At 43.9% G+C, this 20,327-nt stretch overlaps 1 protein-coding gene across 1 annotated transcript in view; it reads left to right on the top strand.

The window, feature by feature from the left end:
* The window catches only part of MYH16 (myosin heavy chain 16), a 62,528-nt gene that overhangs the window by 4,674 nt on the left and 37,527 nt on the right, over window positions 1-20,327 (top strand). Inside the window, exons 4-18 of the mRNA XM_082199605.1 lie at window positions 781-937; window positions 2,418-2,445; window positions 3,622-3,718; window positions 4,777-4,869; window positions 6,073-6,136; window positions 6,952-7,050; window positions 7,901-8,004; window positions 10,753-10,891; window positions 12,053-12,321; window positions 13,655-13,825; window positions 14,897-15,076; window positions 15,808-15,934; window positions 16,889-16,950; window positions 18,615-18,702; window positions 19,928-20,045. Of these exons, the coding sequence (XP_082055731.1) occupies window positions 781-937; window positions 2,418-2,445; window positions 3,622-3,718; window positions 4,777-4,869; window positions 6,073-6,136; window positions 6,952-7,050; window positions 7,901-8,004; window positions 10,753-10,891; window positions 12,053-12,321; window positions 13,655-13,825; window positions 14,897-15,076; window positions 15,808-15,934; window positions 16,889-16,950; window positions 18,615-18,702; window positions 19,928-20,045 (1,796 nt within the window). The remainder of the gene's footprint in view (window positions 1-780; window positions 938-2,417; window positions 2,446-3,621; window positions 3,719-4,776; window positions 4,870-6,072; window positions 6,137-6,951; window positions 7,051-7,900; window positions 8,005-10,752; window positions 10,892-12,052; window positions 12,322-13,654; window positions 13,826-14,896; window positions 15,077-15,807; window positions 15,935-16,888; window positions 16,951-18,614; window positions 18,703-19,927; window positions 20,046-20,327) is intronic.

The following is a 20,327-nucleotide window of genomic DNA, read 5'->3' as shown; positions in this document are numbered from 1 at the left end:
GGATTAAACAAACAGAAGATTGAAGACAGAGAGCGACAACACAAGAATGGGCCTTTTCTGTGGTGGCTCCCCAACTGTGGAACGCTCTCCCCAGAGAGGCTCGCCTGCTGCCATCACTACATGTCTTTAGGCGCCAGGCAAAAACATTCCTCTTTACGGAGGCCTTTAGCCATTACATAATCCATGACCTGTTAAATGTGTGGGGACTGTTATTATGTTTATTTTATTGCGTATTATGTTTTTTATTATTCTGCTGCGTAAGTTATGTTCTTAATGTGGTGCACTGCCCTAAGATCTTTTGATAAAGGGCAGGATATAAATTGAAATTGATGGAATAGGCGCAGCTTGCAGATTTAACATATAGAAGAAGAGATCAAGAAGAATGTACGTTTAAAGAAGACTGGAAAATATTTACTGAATATACGGGTGAAAATTGTGTTCGTTTAAAAAACGCTAATAGCATTAAGATAAATTCAACAGTGTAAATAAGTTTTGATGGATGTAACAATGGATTACTGAATGGTTTAGTTCATGTAAAATGTGTGGTATGCAAAACAAACCGTTGAAAGAGAAGAAGGGAAGTTATGGATTAGAATTGAAATAGTAGTAGTAGTAGTAGTAATTATTATTATTATTATTATTATTATTATTATTATTATTATTATTATTATTATTTATTTATTTATTTATACCCCCGCCATCTGGCTGGGTTTCCCCAGCTACTCTGGGCGGCTTCCAACAAAATATTAAAATACAATCACTGTTTTGTGTTCTTTCCAGACCTACTCTGGCCTCTTCTGTGTCACCATCAACCCTTATAAGTGGCTGCCCATCTACGGATCCCGAGTGGCCCAGATGTATAAGGGCAGGAAGCGCACAGAGATGCCCCCTCACCTCTTCTCCATCTCTGACAACGCCTACCATGACATGCTCATGGGTGAGTACAGAGAAGGACCTCCAGCCTCCCTGGTACCTCTGCTCACAAGCTCAGAGGCAGATCACATCCACTGCAGGCAAAATGTCCTGGGTTCTTCCTTCCGTTAGAGCTGGGAAGGACCTTTAGAGAGCAGCGGCCAGTCAGTGTAGACAACACTCAGCTAGATAGGTTGATGGTCTCACTCAGCATAAGGCAGCTTCCTATGTTCCAGCACTGGTCCAAGATATTGTCCTAGTTGAGCTGACCAGCCTTGAAACCACTAGGACCTCCTTGCACCCCTCCATTGCTTTGGGGAACTGTGGTCACATGGCACATCCCTGCAGAGTTGCATAGACAGTGACCTCAAGTAGACAAAGCTCAGTGGTAGAGGATGTGTCTGGCATGCAGGAAGTCCCAGTCTCAAATCCTGGCATCTCCAGGTAGGACTGGGAAAAGCTTCATGCCTGAAATATTGGAGAGCCACTGCCAAGATGGTCATTGTAGACTTTCCCAAACTTGGGTCTCCAGTTGTTGTTGGACTACAACTCCCATCATCCCTAGCTAGCAGGACCAATGGTCGGGGATGATGGGAACTGTAGTCCAAAAACAACAACAGCTGGAGACCCAAGTTCGAGAAATCTTGACACTGTAGACAATACTGAGCTCAATGGAACAATGGTTTGACTCAGTCTAGGGCAGCTTCCGGTGTTCCTGTAGACGAGGGAGACTGTAGGTCAACCGTCCACAACATGTGAGTGCCTGGATGTGTTGAACTTCAACTTCCATCAGCCACAGTTGGCATGGCCAATGGTTTGGGATGATGGGAATTGTAGTCCAGCAACATTCAGATGGGACGCAGGTGGCACTGTGGGTTAAACCACAGAGCCTAGGACTTGCCGATCAGAAGGTTGGTGGTTCGAATCCCCGCGATGGGGTGAGCTCCCATTGCTCGGTCCCTGCTCCTGCCAACCTAGCAGTTCGAAAGCACGTCAAAGTGCAAGTAGATAAATAGGTACCACTCCGGTAGGAAGGTAAACGGCGTTTCCGTGCGCTGCTCTGGTTCGCCAGAAGCGGCTTAGTCATGCTAGCCACATGACCCGGAAGCTGTACGCCGGCTCCCTCGGCCAATAAAGCGAGATGAGCGTGGCAACTTCAGAGTCGGTCACAACTAGACCTAATGGTCAGGGGTCCCTTTACCTTTACCTAACATCCAGAGGGCACCAGTTTGGGGAAAAGTCTGCTGCAGAGGTTGACCCAATACATTTTGCTTTGTGAGGGAAAGATGGTACTCGCCCTCATTCCATGGAACCACCAGATGAATCTTGCTTCAGGATAGTGGCAAGGGGGGTTGGGTCCTCCTGCCCTCATTGTCACCTTCGAAAAATCCAAATGTTAAAATTTGTGGGAAGACATGACTGACGTGACTGTAGAGCTGTAAATCAGCCCCCTAGGACTTTTAAGACCCGCTTGGCGTGATGTGTTGTTCTTCTTCCTCCCACAGAGCGTGAAAACCAGTCTATGCTGATCACGTAAGTGTATACATTTATTATTTTTTTATTGCTGCTTAAAATATTTATAAGTCACCTTGGGTTTAAAATCTGCAAGGCTGCTTACACAGAGTACGAAAAAGGAAGCGACATTAATGCACTGGACTCAGCTGGTAAAGAAAAAGCGATTTATACGTACTATATATGCGATATAACATTGTGCCACCAGAAGGCGATGTGGAGTCCCGTTTTTCTCGGCCTGTTTTCCCTGTTTTAAATTTACAGCGCTTTAAACTGAAGCGCTTCTTTGATGTGTCTAGTTCCAGCCAGGATCTTAAAATAACCCTGAATTAATAAAAAGGATGCAGCTAGAATTTCAACCAGACAAGGATTAAATGTAAGGTATTGGTTGTGTTTAGAATAGATTTATGAAAGATTTAGAAAACTTATTGATTAGAATATTTGTGTGAGATTGTATGGGAACAATATGGAATAACAGATACAATCTTGCTTAAATATAGGAAGTGCAGTGTAAGCGATGGAAGTCAATCAATGAAATTTTATTATTATTTTCATCTTGAGATATTTGTAGAATAAACTTGGAAGAAATTCTTCCAACTTTTCTTCTTCTTTTTTTCTCTTTCTTTTTTTCTTCTTTTCTCTCTTTTGTTCCTTTTTCATATATATGTGCTTATTTGAAATATATATGTATGTATGTATTTGCAATATTTTGCTTATATTTTGCAACAATTATGTTAAATAAATAAAATAAAAAAAGAATTCCAACCAGGAGTAATTCATCTTCTTAGACACCTATTGGATGGGAGTCTTCTGATGTTGGCATCTGAAAGACAGCAAGGAAGGAGCAAGGAAGACTTCCCTAGGGAGAGAGTCCCACAGCTTTGGTGCCAGCACCAAAAAGATCCTGCCCCTTTCACTAGACCTCAGACACTGGGGACACACAAAGCAGGGCTGTCACAGAGGTTCTTAGCAGTTGGTCTGAGGGCCACATTCAGAGACTTATACTGGAGAGATGGAGTGAAAATTAAGTATCTGCATATGCCTCTTCCCTTTCCCCCTCCAGAAACCAGGTCTACCTCATGTGTGAATGACCTTCTCTCGCAGCAGGGGGTTGGAGTTAAAAAAAATAAAATTGATGGATACTTTTCAACTTTGTGGTCCTGATTTCTCCTCCTTTATCTCCTCTTTCACACGTAGTGGAGAATCCGGAGCTGGCAAGACTGAAAATACAAAGAAAGTTATTCAGTACTTTGCCAACATCGGTGGTACTGGCAAGGCCTCTACCGATTCGAAGGTAAGAGGTTTTTCTTTTAGTAGAATGAACTGGGGACTGTTGTCTTTTTTTTCTCTTTCTTTTTCAAATTTTAATCTTTATTGATTTTAGATATTAAATCCCTCCACTGCGAAACAACAAAAAAGAAAACAAATCACCTCACATACAAAGAATTTTTTTACATAGAAAATAAGATTCTTCCATATAATTGTGACTTCCGTCGTCCTCAAAATGGGTCCATCATTACCTTGTTGACTGCATATTTGCATATTTTTAAACTTATAGTTAATTGTCCATATACTTGGCAGAGTATTTCATTGCAGAAGTTATTCAAAACATGTCAAAGATTTTATCTGAGAACAATGTTCTTTTAAATATGATTTAAATAAATCCTATTCTTTGTTAAACTCTTGGTTTGTTTGATTCCTGATTTTCCCTGTCATCTTTGCCAATTCTACATATTCAAAAAACTTCACCTGCCATTCCAATTTAGTTGGATTTTATCTCCCTTCCACCATCTAGCTATTAACATTCTCGCTGCAGTAGTTGCATACATAAATATCTTTCTTAATTCTTTTGGTATATCTGCAGCAATAATACCTAACAAAAAGGCTTCCGGCTTTTTGATGTTAAGTTAATTTGAACATTTTTTTAAAGCTCATTATAGATAGTTTCCCCAAAGCTTTTTGTCTTTTTACATTTCTACCACATGTGGTACATTGTTCCCTCCGATTTTTTTACATCTCCAGCAAAAATTAGAGCTGGTTTTATACATTTTCGCCAGCTTGCTTGGCGTAATGTACCATCTTGGCGTAATGCTTGGCGTAATGAACATCTTCATGTAGTTTTCTTTTAGCATATAGCAAGCCGTAAACTTTATGTTGTTGTAAATAAAAATTACATTCTGGAGAGTAATGGTTGTCTTGTTCCAGCTGAAATGCAGGCATTGTCTGGAATAATATGTTAATCGTTGAGAAATCCCCCATGATAAAACTGTGTTGCTGTTGTTACTACAATTGATTCGTCCTTTTAAACCACCATTTCAAGGTGATTTACACATTTTTGTTTGTCTCGGTCAGGGGTCCCTGGAAGATCAAATCATCCAGGCTAACCCTGTACTGGAAGCCTTTGGAAACGCCAAAACAACGAGGAACAACAATTCTTCCCGCTTTGTAAGTATGAGAATCTGAAAATATTTTGAACCCTTGTCCCCTCCTTATTATGCACTGATTCAAGATCACCTGTGTCAAAGCAATGATTCTTCAACGTCAACTTCGTTGGACTGGTCATGTTGTGTGGATGCCTGATTATCGTCTTCGAAAGCAATTACTCTATTCCGAACTTAATAATGGACAGCGTAATGCTGGTGGTCAACAAAAGAGGTTTAAAGACTGTTTCAAGGCAAATCTAAAAAAAATGTAGTATAAACACCAACAATTGGGAAACACTTGCCTGCAAGTGCTCCAATTAGAGAACAGCCTTTACCAAAGGTATCATGGGCTTTGAAGACGCTCAAACTCAGGATACAAGGGAGAAACGTGCTAAGAAGAAGGCATGCTTGGCAAATCCACACTGTGATCAACTCCCGCCCGGAAACCTATGTACCCACTGTGGAAGGATGTGTGGATCCAGAATTGGCCTCCAGTCACTTATGGACTCACTGTTAACACCGTGTTTATGGAAGACAATCTTACTCGGCTACAAGGGATCACCAAAGAAGAAGAAGAAGATGCACTGATTCATACATGCATACACATCACTTGCTTGGTCTTCACTTCAACTAACGACCAACACTTGTTGACTCTCAGTTGTCTACACTGAAGGTGATTGTATCACTTTATGAGGTGATAACTGGGCGAACATATCAGACGACACAGCGATTCTTCCAAAGCAGCTCTTTATTTGTAAGCTGGAACAGAACTGAACTGAGGAGCTCAGTCAGCATGCTTATATAGAGCTCCACTAGAATGCAACAGTAACCATTTTCTGTAACTAGCCAATCACTGAACGTCACTTTCGATCCTTCATTTGCATACAAACTATCCAATCACTGAACGTCACTTTCGATCCTTCATTTGCATAACTATCTACAGTATCCCCCTGGTGGCCCAGGGCGAGAACTTCAGTACATAACAATAACAATTATTTCACCGTTTGCTGGCTGGGACTGATGGCAGTTACAGCCCAAAATGTCCAGAGGGCACCAGGTTCAGGAAGCTGACATAGTGTTGGGGCTTGGCAGGTCTCCATTAAAAAGGCATTCCACAAGGAAGGCACCACCACTGAAAAGACCATGCACTTGTACTGTTTAATCTTTCCTGGGTAAAGATATTGCCATCTCCATTAACTGATTTGCCTCTTGTTCTTCATCCCAGGGTAAATTCATCCGAATCCACTTTGGCAGCACAGGAAAACTGGCTGGAGCTGACATTGAGAGTTGTAAGTATCCAAGTTCGGCTAATCTCAACCCCGAAATCCATTTTAGGTGGAATTTTGCAGTAACCTGTTTACTCAGGCAGTTTGTGTCTAAAATAAAAAGTTGATTGGACATAAGCAAATGTACACATATTTAATCAATTGCCCTGTTTAGGGAAGCTTTTAATATTTGATGAATTATTGTATGTTAATATTTTGTTGGAAGCTGCCCAGAGTGGCTGGGGAAACCTAGCCAGATGGGTGGGGTATAAATAAAAATTGTTGTTGTTGTTGTTGTTTAATGTATTAATGGAAAATAATTTGAGTAATTGACCAGATTTTTTAAAAAAATAAACTTGGTGACAGTGCTAACAGGACGTTACAGATTAAATGACGCAGGTCTGCTCAGCTCATAGTTGCTTCATTTAGTTTTTCTTGGTCCAAGATTTTGATTCCCTGGAGTCAGAATTTAATGTTGCTTGTGCGTGGCATTGCAGTTCAGTTAAGTCATATCAGAGCAACAGAGCTGACTTCTGAAGTGTTTGGAGACCGTCTACAACAGTGGTGTCCAAACTTTTTCCAAAGAGGGCCAGATTTGAGGAAGTGAAGGGCCGTGAGGGCTGGCCAAAGGGCCAACTGACCTTTTTCTAGGATTAACGTTGTTGAGCTTTTTTTAGGATTGAAGTTGTTGAGGGTTTTTTCGGATTTTGCCCCAGGAAATAAACTGCCACAGGGGCCAGATTAAACCGACCAGAGGGCCAGATTAGGCCCCCGAACTGGACTTTGGACATGCCTGGTCTACAGTATCAGCTTAAACCTGGCTATACTTTGTTTTTCAGATCTCCTAGAGAAATCTCGGGTCATCTCTCAGCAACCCGCTGAAAGGGGCTATCACATCTTCTACCAGCTCCTCTCCAATAAGAAGCCAGATCTTGTTTGTATGAAACTTTCCCCTGTGTATTGGCAGGGGGGGGGGCTGCAAGAACTGGGGCTGAGGGACAAATTCAGTTTCCATTTAATGCCAAATCTATCATTCGCACATTCTAAAACAATTTGTGAACTGAAACACAGCCATCCTTCCAGATTCTCCCTTTTCGGAATTTTGTAATCCAGTTCTCCAATGAAACAATGTTTATAAAAATGCATTGGTTAGTGGAAAGCATACATAAAAATCAATGTGTTAGTAAGAGAAATCAGGATTTTTAAAGAAAATAAAATGGCCTATAGCTGCAGAAATGTGGAGAACTGAATTTAAGGTGGGAAAAAATGAGAAATGGAGAGAAGTGAAATTGACAGACCCCTTCTTCCTTACCTAGGAGCAAGCCCCTTTTTAAATGGTGGGACTTGCTCCTGAGAAGCCATGGGTATGGATTACACCAGTGCTATTTTTCTGGGGGGACGCATACCCCTAAACATTTTTTACTTTTGTACATTTACTGTATTTATTTTCCCCGATTTGAACTATAAAATGGTGATTTTCTTGAGTCAAAATGAGAGTACCCCTAAACATTTTTTGGGGGGAGAAAGCACTGGCTTACACCATTAGGATGCTTTTATACTAGATGGTCTGGATGAAATCTTCATGGGAAGATGCTTTGAAGAACTGGATTTTAGCATGAAGCAAAGCCCAAATTTGAGAAGGGGGAAAATGAGAAGCCGAGGCAAGTGAGATGGGCAGGTCCTTCTATCCCTAGCAAGATCAGAATGCTGAACTATCGGGGCTGATTCAGCAGAGTTCTTAAAAAAGGACTGCAGTTTCTGCATCCAAACATTTCTTTTATGTGACAGCATCCTTGCTTTGTGTGCCGGACCCCAAGGAGTACCACTGGACAAGCCAAGGAGTCACAGTTGTTGACAACATGGACGACGGAGAGGAACTGCTTCTCACAGATGTAAGTTTGCAAAGGCAGCACCTGTTGCAAATTGTCCACCCCCCGCCCCCACTTTTGAGTGTTTTATTGATTGAAAACTTTATAACAGAAGTGTACAATACATTAGATATTATTGCAGCAGCTAGACTGGTGACTGGGGTGTGGCCACCGAGACCATATAACACCAGTCCTGAAAGACCTACATTGGCTCCCAGTAAGTTTCTGAGCACAATTCAAAGTGTTGGTGCTGACCTTTAAAGCTTTAAATGGCCTTGGCCCAGTATACCTGAAGGAGCGTCTCCACCCCCATTGTTCAGCCCGGACACTGAGGTCCGGCTCTGAGGGCCTTCTGGTGGTTCCCTCACTGTGAGAAGCAAAGCTACAGGGAACCAGGCAGAGGGCCTTCTCGGTAGTGGCACCCGCCCTGTGGAACGCCCTCCCATCGGATGTCAAGGAAATAAACAACTACCTGACATTTAGAAGACATCTGAAGGCAGCCTTGTTCAGGGAAGTTTTTAATGTGTGGCATTTTAATGTATTTTTAATCTTTGTTGGAAGCCGCCCAGAGTGGCTGGGGAAACCCAGCCAGATGGGTGGGGTACAATTAATAAATTACTATTACTATATTATAGACAAAATGAGAAATAAAAAATAAACGGTTCTTCATTCTTTAACTAAGGCACGCTTTGCACATCCATTTGTGATTAAATTTTTCAAGACCACCAATCTTCCCCTTGCATTCCCGAATTACCGGTAAATTCCTTAAATACGCACTTAAACTTTATTTTCTCCATATTATTTGACATACCATAAATTTTATTTTATACAGTTACCCTATTGACACACCGAAGCTCAGTCAAAACCTGCCAACGAATTGACATTTTGACAATGTTCTTTTACATAAACTCTGTATATAACCCACTATCTGGAAAAAAAATATGGCTGTAACATCTCTTAGCCTTGCTGATAATCTCGCCAGTTCGGCATACTCTCTTATTTTATTTTGCCAGTCTGTTTTAGATGGGGTATCCTCTCCCTTCCAACCTTTTGTGATTAGAATTCTGGCAGTGACTGTAACATACGTAAGGACTCTCTGTATTTTTTTGGGGGGGGTTTCATTTCCCATAATTCCTAGCAGGAAGGCTTCAGGGTTTTTTTTAGGGAAGGAGCATTTGAACATTTTCTTAAGCTCGTTGTAAATCATTTCCCAAATCAGCACCTGTTGTATTTTGGGTGTAGGAGGGAAACTGCAGCAAAAGATGGCAGCCTAAGGGCTATAAGCACAGCTTGGCAGTCTTTAGCCTCGCTCAGATATGTTAAGGAAATGAGAGGGCAGGGGAGGGGAGTGTAATCAAGTCCACATAGGAAACTGTCTCGTACTGAATCAGATTACTATTGCAGATGTTAATATTGTGCAGCTTGTAGCAACCAGATGGATAAAAACTGGCTCTCTCTTTTTGGAATGAAGCATTTTCCAGACCTGTTAGATATTATTCAGAAACTTTCCTTGCGGAACTTTCTTCAAAACAGAACAAAAGCACCAAAGCTACACCCAAATCATTCCATAAAACATATTCTTACCCAATCATAGGCTCAGCATCTTCTTAGGAATAAAATAACATATAATCAGAGTTGACAAACATAGCTCTCTCTCTCTCTCTCTCTCTCTCTCTCTCTCTCTCTCTCACACACACACACACACACACACACACACACACACACACATAGGCTCTGTTAGCCTCCATTCCAGCCCCAAGACTATTGAGCTCCTGGAAAGGCATCTTACTCCCGCAGAGCCTGGGAACAAAAACTAACAGCAACTATCTTTCAAAGTGGAGATTTGCAATTCAATACCTTAATCACCTGATCTAAAGTTAAACACTCACGTGTTAGCGAGCAGAGAACAGCAACAGTTGATTATCAGCCCACAAAGGAGCTCAGAGAGCCCTTTTTGCTCTTCCTTAGCTTCAATGGAATCTTCCAGTTAAACCCTTTCAGCAATACAGATGGGCATTCTCCATTTCAGTGTCAATTAAGCAATTATACTTAACAATCACTGGTCCACATACCTGGGCATTGCTTACACCCACAGTATCCAACCTTTTTAGACTCACAACCTACCTTTAACCCAAGCATGCATGGGGGGCCTTATTATTTCCCCCCTCCTCCTCCCTTTGTCTCCTATTGTTGCTGCTGCAGACCACCTTAGATCAGGATGCCATTATTTGAGGGTCTTGACTGAGCCACCAGTCAAAGACCAGTGGTCTACACTGATCCAGGTTCTCGGGCAGGAGTCTTTGCCAGGCCTACCTTGGAATGCCAGGGATGAAACCTGGGATCTTTTGCATATAGAAGAGATGCTCTAGAACAGCCTTTCTCAACCTGTGGGTCCCCAGATGTTGTTGGACTACAGCTCCCATCACCCCTAGCTAGCAAGGCCAGAGCTCAGGGATGATGGGAGTTGTAGTCCAACAACATCTGGAGACCCACAGGTTGAGAACCTCTGCTCTAGAACGAAGCTACAGCTCTTGTACTGTTCTCTACCTATTTATTTTTCCAGAAGCAAACGAGAATGTTTCTTTTCAACATGCCTCCAGGAGTTGAGGGGTTTTAGGCTTAATTATTTCAGTTTCGATGGTGGTGGTGATTGAACCTCTGGTTGTAATATCTAAATTGGAGTGGGGAGTTGTGGAGTGACACCTATTGTCACTCCACCTATTGAGAAACGGTACACAAGGTTTGGAAATGATAATGATTCCTCTCTTCCAGGTGGCCTTTGATGTCCTAGGCTTCACTCAAGAAGAGAAGATAAGCGTTTATAAGCTGACTGGAGGCATAATGCACTTCGGCAACATGAAATTCAAGCAGAAGCCAAGAGAGGAGCAGGCAGAAGTTGACACCGCTGAAGGTAACAGAGCGGGGAGGAGCAGCAGGAACCAGTTGTTGTGGGGCTACAACTCCCATCGTCCCTGGCCGAGCTGATGGGAATTTGAGTTCAACAACATCTCAAGTGCCACACCCTCCCCAACTAAATAAGGGATGCCGGTCAAATCTCGAATTCAAAGGAATTCACTGTTTTGCAACTCAAAGTGTTGACATTATGTAAAATAATGGACTATGCAGAACTGGCAAAATTAAGAGAATCTGAGTGTTTTGTGGAAGAATGGAAGCCTTTTTTGGACTACTTTGGATTTGAGCTATGAGCCACATAAGTAATTACAGTGGTACCTCTGTTTTTTAACGTAATCCATTCCGGAAGACCATTCGAGTTTTGAAACGTTCAAAAACCGAAAATTCAATAGCCGACAGCTAGGCCTCAGGATCTTGCACTCAGCGGAAGCCGCGTGGCATGTTCGACTTCTGAGGCGTGTTCAAAAACCAAAGTGTTTACGGCGTTCAGAAACTGAAATGTTCGTCAATGGAGATGTTCAAAAACCTAGGTACCGCTGTAGATTATAGTATTGTGGTTATGATTTTAACAGGCATAAGATAGGGAGAAGCAGAAGTGGAGAAACAACAACAACAAGCGGAAAATGGGGTGGGAAGGTGATAAAATATGAGGGGGGGGAATTGTTGGATTGTGGATGTTAAAAATATTGAAACTTAATAAAATATAATTTTTAAAAATGTAGTTTAAAGCCCTAATTAAACATGTGGTTGATGGCTTATTCACATTTCCGTTTGCTCTGCCTCTCCCCCCAGGAAAGCCCACAGTTTAGTGCTGAATCCGAACGAACAGCACTTGGGTTTTCTGTGGATTGTTGTTTGCTCCGATTTAGCACTAAAGAGTGGATTTTCTGGGGGAAAGCAATGGGGCAAAGACAAAGCCGCTTGGACCCGTGCTATCTAGGGGTGGGGGAAGCGGAAGTATGAACAAGCCCTTAGCCATATTGGACTTACTTCTGCGCAGGCAGGCACTGACTATGCTTGTGTTGTCCTTTCTGCAACAGCGGCCTAGCAGAACTTGCAGAAATGGTTGTGGTTTCCCTGTCTGAGGAAACGGGGGCCTTTGTCATGGCCAGCAGTTTGCTTCCCTTCTGATTAATCTGTGCCTTTGGTCTTTCGGCAGTGGCCGACAAAGTTGCCCACCTCATGGCTCTCAACTCCGGGGAACTCCAGAAGGGCATCACCCGGCCCCGGGTGAAAGTGGGCAACGAGTTTGTGCAGAAGGGGCAGAACATGGACCAGTGCCACAACTCCGTCGGTGCCCTGGGCAAAGCCGTCTACGACAAGATGTTCAAGTGGCTAGTCGTCAGGATCAACAAGACCCTGGACACCAAGATGCAAAGGCAGTTCTTTATCGGAGTGCTGGATATCGCTGGCTTTGAAATCTTTGAGGTACAAGGAAACTAGGAACAGCTCTAGTGGGAGGGTTGCAGGTGGGGTCTGCAACAAAACGTTGCAGTTTAGATATCTCCTATTCAGTTTTCCAGCTACCCCTACTGTCAGGATACTCCATTCCACTGCTCTTCCCACCCTGGTCTTCTTGTTTTTCCATCCCAACCTATTCGTGGCATTCCTTGTGCCGCTTTTGTCCTTTAAATATATTTTTTGGGTACTTTTGCAGACCTTGGGGTTTTCCTGGCACGCTATGGGGTTTTAGGAATGCAGGGAACTGCCTTTCACCAGCTCAGACCCATATCTAAAGCCATATCTGTCAAATGTGCACATTCAGAAGAGAACCAAAACATAGAGCCATCCTTCTAAATTGGCTCGTCCCTGAATTTTACAGTGTAGTCCTCCAGCCAATGTTCAGAAAATGCCCAGTTCTCCACCCAGAGCTACAATTCCCAGGGTTCCCATGGATTGAATGTGAAACAGCAGCTCTGCAAAGCGAATAGGGGCCTCCCAGCCACTCTCAGTGCCCTTAGCTAACTAAGCTTCCCAGGATTATTTCCGGGGACGCCACAACTGTTTAAAGTGGTATGGTACTGCTTTAAATGTTACAGTGCAGATAGCACCTAAGGCTTTCCTGTTTCAGCATGGATTGTGAGATTGTTTACTGTTTCTAGGATGAATTTCCATGGTTCTTATCCTTTGAATCCTTAAAAAAAAAAAAGTACGACACTTAGAAATTAAAAGTATATCAGTATATCAATTCCAGATAGATAGATGCTGTTTCAGCATGGATTGTGAGATTGTTTACTGTTTCTAGGATGAATTTCCATGGTTCTTATCCTTTGAATCCTTAAAAAAAATAATGTACGACACTTAGAAATTAAAAGTATATCAGTATATCAATTCCAGATAGATAGATTAAAAACCCCTTCCAGACTGTCAGTGTTTACATGGAGATGTACCCATAGTGACCCACTGCAGAGATCAGTTGCTTGCCTCTCCAAGTCCTCACAATGCCTTTTACCTTCCCACCGGATCAGTACCTATTTATCTACTTGCACTTTGATGTGCTTTCGAACTGCTAGGTTGGCCAGGAGCAGGGACCGAGCAACGGGAGCTCACCCCGTCACGGGGATTCAAACCGCTGACCTTCTGATCGGCAAGTCCTAGGCTCTGTGGTTTAACCCACAGCGCCACCCACGTCCCTCCTGGCTGGTGAAGTTCCCTGCAATTCATTGCCCCCCTCTGCCATGTCAGACTCCAGCCCCCTTTCCCATGGCACACACTCGCCAGCAGCCCCTGACGCAGGCCCTCGTTTCTATTCCCTTTGCAGTTCAACAGCTTTGAGCAACTCTGCATCAACTTCACCAACGAGAAGCTGCAGCAGTTCTTCAACCACCACATGTTTGTGCTGGAGCAGGAGGAGTACAAGCGAGAAGGGATCGACTGGGTCTTCATCGACTTTGGTCTGGATCTGCAGGCTTGCATTGAGCTCCTGGAAAAGGTGAGCCTCTCTCGCCAGCCTGAAGCATGGCCGGCCTCTGGTGGCTTGGCAGAGCCGGCCCAGCCGTGAGGCAAGTGAGGCCGCTGGCTCAGGTGGCAGAACTCGCCCCCTCAGGCAGCACACCCGTGGAGGCCTCACCTGCCCCGTTGCCTCCACCAGCGACTGAGAAGTGCCACTGCCACCAGCGCCAATTTGAGGCAAGATGGCGGCCATTTTGGATGAGATCTCACCCCAAATTGGCACGATCTTGCCCCAAATGGGCACTGATGGCGATGCTCCTTCGCCAGATTCAGGTGGAGCAAGGCACATGGCAGCAAGGCAAAGCAGTTCTTTCTGTTTCACCTCAACCCTGCGGCTTAGCCTGCTGAGATAGTACTATCTGCACAGATTCTTAATATTCATCGCTCCCTCCACATGTCCTTATTTTTTTGTGCATTCATGATGAATCCCTACTCTGCCCGGACACTGAGGTCCAGCTCCGAGGGCCTTCTGGCGGTTCCCTCACTGCGACTTGTGAGGTTACAGGGATCCAGGCAGAGGGCCTTCTCGGTAGTGGCACCTGCCCTGTGGAACGCCCTCCCCTCAGATGTCAAGGAAATAAAGAACTATCTGACTTTTAGAAGACATCTGAAGGCAACCCTGTTGGGGGACTTCCCCTGTTTAGGGAAGTTTTTAATGTTTGATGTTTTATTCTGTTTTTATTCTGTTGGGAGCCACCCAGAGTGGCTGGGGAAACCCAGCCGATGGGCGGGGTATAAATTATTTATATTTATATTTATATTTATATTTATATTTATATTTATATTTATATTTATATTTATATTTATATTTATATTATTTATATTTATATTATTTATATTTATATTATTTATATTTATATTTATATTTATATTTATATTTATATTTATATTTATATTTATATTTATATTTATATTTATATTTATATTTATATTATTTATTAAATGTATTTGTTTTCACTGCTGACTTTGCAGACACCAAGGAGGACTTATTTAAGTCCAGGGCTAGTGTGTGTGTGTGTGTGTTTTCTTACTGGGTCCTCCTCCTCTCCAGCCCATGGGCATCTTCTCCATCCTTGAAGAGCAGTGTGTGTTCCCCAAGGCAACTGACGCTACCTTCAAGGCTGCTCTCTACGACAATCATCTGGGGAAGTCCCCCAACTTCCTGAAGCCCAAAGGAGGCAAAGGCAAAGGGGCTGAAGCCCACTTTGAGCTGGTGCATTATGCTGGCACCGTGAGTATTGTTGTTGTTGTTGTTGTTGTTGTTGTTGTTGTTGTTGTTGTTGTTGTTATTGAATTAAATTAGTATACTGTTATAAGAATTCTAAGGTCTCAAATATAGAATAAATTTTCATTACTGTACAAGGCAAACACATAAGTATGTAAACCACATGTCTGAAATGAGGCTTGTATCCAAGCAACATCCTGAGGGCACCAGATTTTGGAAAAGAGAGCTAGGTGTTGTGGTCATGTAATGCCTGAGTGCCACCATGCCCAATTTTTCCTCTCCTTGTTGTCAGGAGCCTACACTTGAGTAGGACCCTGGCAGAGACACATGCCCGACTGGCATGTTCCCTCCATCCTGGTCGATTGTTCGGGAGCTTCATAAGCTTTCTTCAGCCCGAACATCACAGCGACCGATGCCAACCGACACTGGCACACTTAGGGATCCACAGAGTTTGCGCATCATGCGCGTGACAGACCTCAGTAACTCAGCATTTTGGCTAATCTACTTTATTTACATATAAATACACACGGAGCACTGCAACATGGCTCCCTCTCCCCCTAGCATCAGACAGCAAAGAGAAGAAGAACAAAGGACAATAGTCCCACTTCACAGTAACACAAACATCCTGTCTCCGTCACTTCCCACTCTGTGGAGTCAAAACATACCACGTCATGTGAAAGACAACAATCCCATGACTGCAGTCACGGAGCAGGAATTCTAACACTTTCTTGCTCCAGGTGGGTTACAATATCACCGGGTGGCTGGAGAAGAACAAGGACCCCCTGAATGAAACGGTGGTGGGCTTGTTCCAGAAGTCCGGGATGGCGCTGCTCTGCACGCTCTTCAAAGAAGAGGAGGCCGCAGGTGCGTGGATCTCTTTGCTTGCATTTCCTATCCCAAACCCAGCAAACAACTCCAGATAGGTTGTCCTATTTCCTGCTCACAACAACCCCACCAGGTAAGGTTAAGCTGAGACAGCGTGACTTGACCAAAGTCTCCCCGGTACAGTGTTCCGTCCACTATACCTGGTGTACTTCAGATATTGTGGACTGCCACGTCCATCAGGCAGTGTGGCGAAGTGGTTAGAGTACTGGATTCAGACCTGAGAGAAAGGAGTTCTAGTCCCCACTCTGCCATGAAGCTTAATACCTGACTGTCTCTAAGGCTAACCTCCCTCATAGGGTTGTTGCGCTGCTGAGCTATGTGGCCCCTGTCCTTCCTTGACAGACAGTTCAGTCAATAGAGCACAAGACTCTTAATTTTAGGGTTGTGGGTTCAAGACCACATTGGGCAAAAGATTCTTGCACGGCCAGGGGTGAGCCTAAATGACCCACTTAGTCCCTTCCAACTCTACAATTCTATGATTCTGTCAACTTGGAAATCTGTCTGCCTATGAATGTTGTTGTTGCAAATTCACATTACCAAAACCCCACCAGAAACATTGTTTTGGCGACTACAGTCGTATCTTGGATCCCAAATGCCCTGGAACCCGGACGTTTTGGCTCCTGAACGATCAAAACCCAGAAGTGATTGTTCCGGTTTGTGAACGTTCTTTTGGAACCCGAACGTTTGATGGGGCTTCCACCGCTTCTGGCTGGCTGCAGGAACTTCCTGCAGCCAATCAGAAGCCACGATTTGGTTTTCGAACAAATCTGGAACGGATTCCGTTTGACTTCCAAGGTGCAGCTATGCCGAAACAGTCGCCTTGGTAACCCCCCAGCCTCTGAGGTGAAAATAGGGAAGCACCCTAGGTTTTGTGTATACATGAATTTATTTCCATATACACTTGAATCATCTTCAGTTCCATGTTTTCCTCAGCTGGAACAACCAAGAAGCAGAAAAGGGGATCCTCCTTTATGACTGTCTCCAACTTCTATAGGGTAAGTCTCACCTGGCAAGAGAATGTTTAAAATTTTATTTTTTACCAACAACCAAAACACAAACAGCGAAACCCCCCAGGCAGCTGGTACATTGGGTATACATAATCATTAATATCATATTCAAATCAACCATATGTACAATTTTATATACGTTAACACTCCTCCATCCAAAGGTTTATTTAACTTTTAACATTTTAATTGCCCCAAATTGTTCAAACCTACCCAAAGAATTCAATTTCTTCTCAAACCAATCCTCCTCTTTCTCACTGACCTTAAACCCTTTCATTCTGTGTATCTTCACAGTTAGATATTCTAAAATTATAATATTATTCAGTTTTTTCCTCCATTGGTTCACCCCTAACCCTTCTGCATTTTTCCAGTTACTCGCTATAACCTGTCTGGCTGCTGTTACCATCAATTTTACCCATTTACATTCCTCTTTTGTTTGTAACTCGGTGCTACTCAGACTAATAAGAACCGTTAATTTAGCTATTCCCACCTTCCTACCCACAATTCCCGATATTTCTATACCAATCTGTTTCCAAAATTCATTAACTAAATTCTCACGTGGTAAGGGAACTCCACTTCTGTCATCGGCATTAGTGAATAGCCACGTGGCACTTCTTTTGCTTCTGTGGTGTGTGTGTGTGTGTGTGTGTGTGTGTGTGTGTTGGGAAGCAGCCAGAAACCCAGCAACTGGTGTGGTGACCTACAGTCGTGGAGCAAGGATGTTTGGCTCTGATGGGCCTTCAGGATTGCTGGCAGGAAAAACGAAGGCATCCCTGCCAGGCCAAGTTCAAGGTATTACCATTAGTGTATCAGTGGCAGCCCTCTGCTGCCTTGTGAGATATCTTCAGGGGAAGAAAAGGCTAAGGAGTCAACCCTACACAAATCCAGAGTGGAGACTCTAAGATGGTTGGATGTCTCCTTGTACGCCTCCTTCCATCAACTCCTGCAGCTGAGCTGGTGCTAAATGTCTTGCTCTGCTATCCTTTGGACCACATCAGCCAGGCTGAGATCCCCCCATCTTGTCATCTGGTCAGCCCAGGACCACCATGCACACTGCCCAGGTTTGTGCCCCAGAGAGGTTACTTTGGTGCTGCTAACGTAGCAGTTTGACTTCACCCCTGGAGGCACACTCCATTATCTCTCGAGAAAGACAGGTGCCCACAACAACCAAGCCCTTAACAACTTGGGACCGGTTTACCTGCGAGATCGCCTGGCACCATGCCCACTCGGCTGCTTCTGTCTGGCACAAAGCTGGCACTGCGACAGATTTCACAGGATACCTGTTTAGCATTTGTAAGAAACTGATTGCTTCATGTGGCAGCATCAGCCTATGGAACTCCCTGCCTATTGATCTCAGGCACGTGCCTTCACTGTACACTTTTCTGCACCTGCTAAACACATTTTTTCTCAGACAAGTCTGCCTGGATATGTAGAATGCTGATGCGTGCCTTAATCTGATTTTACTATTTCTGAATGTTTTATATAGTTGTTTTTAACAGTTTTCACCAATGATTTTACTTTTTTGTGTGTAAACCACCTTGAGGTGCTGCCTTCTTCTTCTTTGCAATCAAGCAGTATATAAATTTTATGAAATGAATGCAATATTCTCCCCCTGCCTGACTACCCTCCTGTTTCATTTCCTCTTCCTGTTTCAGGAGCAGCTGAACAAGCTGATGACCACCTTGCACAGCACAGCCCCTCATTTCGTCCGCTGCATCGTTCCAAATGAGTTCAAGCAGTCTGGTACGGAGCTTTGCTGTTCTTCTTTCCCTTTTAAAATTTGTAAATATAAAAAAGGTATATAAGGTAAAAGGTAAAGGGACCCCTGACCATTAGGTCCAGTCGTGACCAACTCTGGGGTTGCAGCACTCATCTTGCTTTACTGGCTGATGGAGCCGGCATAGAGCTTCTGGGTCATGTGGCCAGCATGACTAAGCCGCTTCTGGCGAACCAGAGCAGCGCATGGAAACACCATTTACCTTCCCACTGGAGCAGTACCTATTCATCTACTTGCACTGGTGCGCTTTCGAACTGCTAGGTTGGCAGGAGCAGGGACCGAGCAATGGGAGCTCACCCCATCGCAGGGATTCAAACCGCCGACCTTCTGATCGGCAAGCCCAAGGCTCAGTGGTTTAATCCACAACGCCACCCGTGTCCCATAGGTATATAGGGAGGGCTGGTTAAATAACCATTCAGCACTCCGTAAATAACAAATGAAAGAGGAGGAGGGAAGTCATCGGTTCTAGGCCAGATAATTCTTTTAATTCGTTTATTTGATCGTACTTCTGTACTGCTTGTGTTCCAAGGAATGTCACCAAGCAGTTTACAAAAGTAAAATGCATTTTAAACCAATCCCACAGTCTAACAGGGCAAGAAGAAGTCCAGTCCTAATGTTCTAGGAAAGCCCGAGAAAACAAACAAGCAGTTACTAAAATAATGAATAAGGTCATGCATCTTCTTCCATTTTTTTCTTTCCAGCTGTCCATTCCTATCAGACACATGGCCCTTTCTTGCACAGATATAATGGTTGTTTAGAATTTGGGGTGCTGCTGTTATGAATAAGTTAAGTTAACTTATACATATCAGCAGCATCCCAAATTCTAAACAACCATTTGGGCAGAAGAGGAGACATTATTTTTCCCTCAGTGTTGTCCCAGTTGACTTGGGAGGGGGGGTCAGTTGACTGCATTCAGGCTGAAACATCTTGTTCCATGGAGCATCGTCCACTTGGCTTGGTGAATTGCCATGGGAAGCAAAGCATCCAAAAGACTGGCTCGCGGAGGCTCTGATTCTAGACCCTTTCCCTCCAGCGCGCCACCATTTGCTTGAGCGCCTCTTCTTTAGTTTTCAAGGTAGCACCCTAATTCACTCAGCCCTGACTGAGCCAGTCCCGTTCCAAGCAACAGTTCCGCAGCAGTTTTTGCTCTTGCAGCCGTGAAATGGAAACGTCGCACTCTGTCTTTTGCAGGTGTGGTGGATGCGCACCTGATTTTGCACCAGCTGGCCTGTAACGGCGTTTTGGAAGGTATCCGTATTTGCCGGAAAGGTTTCCCCAACAGGTTGCAGTACCCTGAGTTCAAGCAAAGGTGAATATAATCATCAATAGGCCATGCATTTTTAGGATGGGGATGGAATGTCTGTCACTCTCCTGGTATTGATGAGTCATTGGCCATGTTGGCTGGAACTGCAAGTTAGATGATGAACAACCAGACTGATCAAAATTCTCCTCCAGCCCCAGCAGAGCTACAGATGAAGTGTTTGTTGCACCCACTTCTCAGTAGTAGCTGCTAAGGGGGTGCAGGTGTCATGGACTGATTGGACGCAGAGGAATGGTGGGAGGAACCAGCTGGTGAACCCCCAGGGGGGAA

This window comes from Podarcis vaucheri (genome assembly GCF_965113315.1).
Source record: "Podarcis vaucheri genome assembly, chromosome: 14".
NCBI lineage: Eukaryota > Metazoa > Chordata > Lepidosauria > Squamata > Lacertidae > Podarcis > Podarcis vaucheri.
This window is presented reverse-complemented; position numbering and strand designations above follow the sequence as displayed.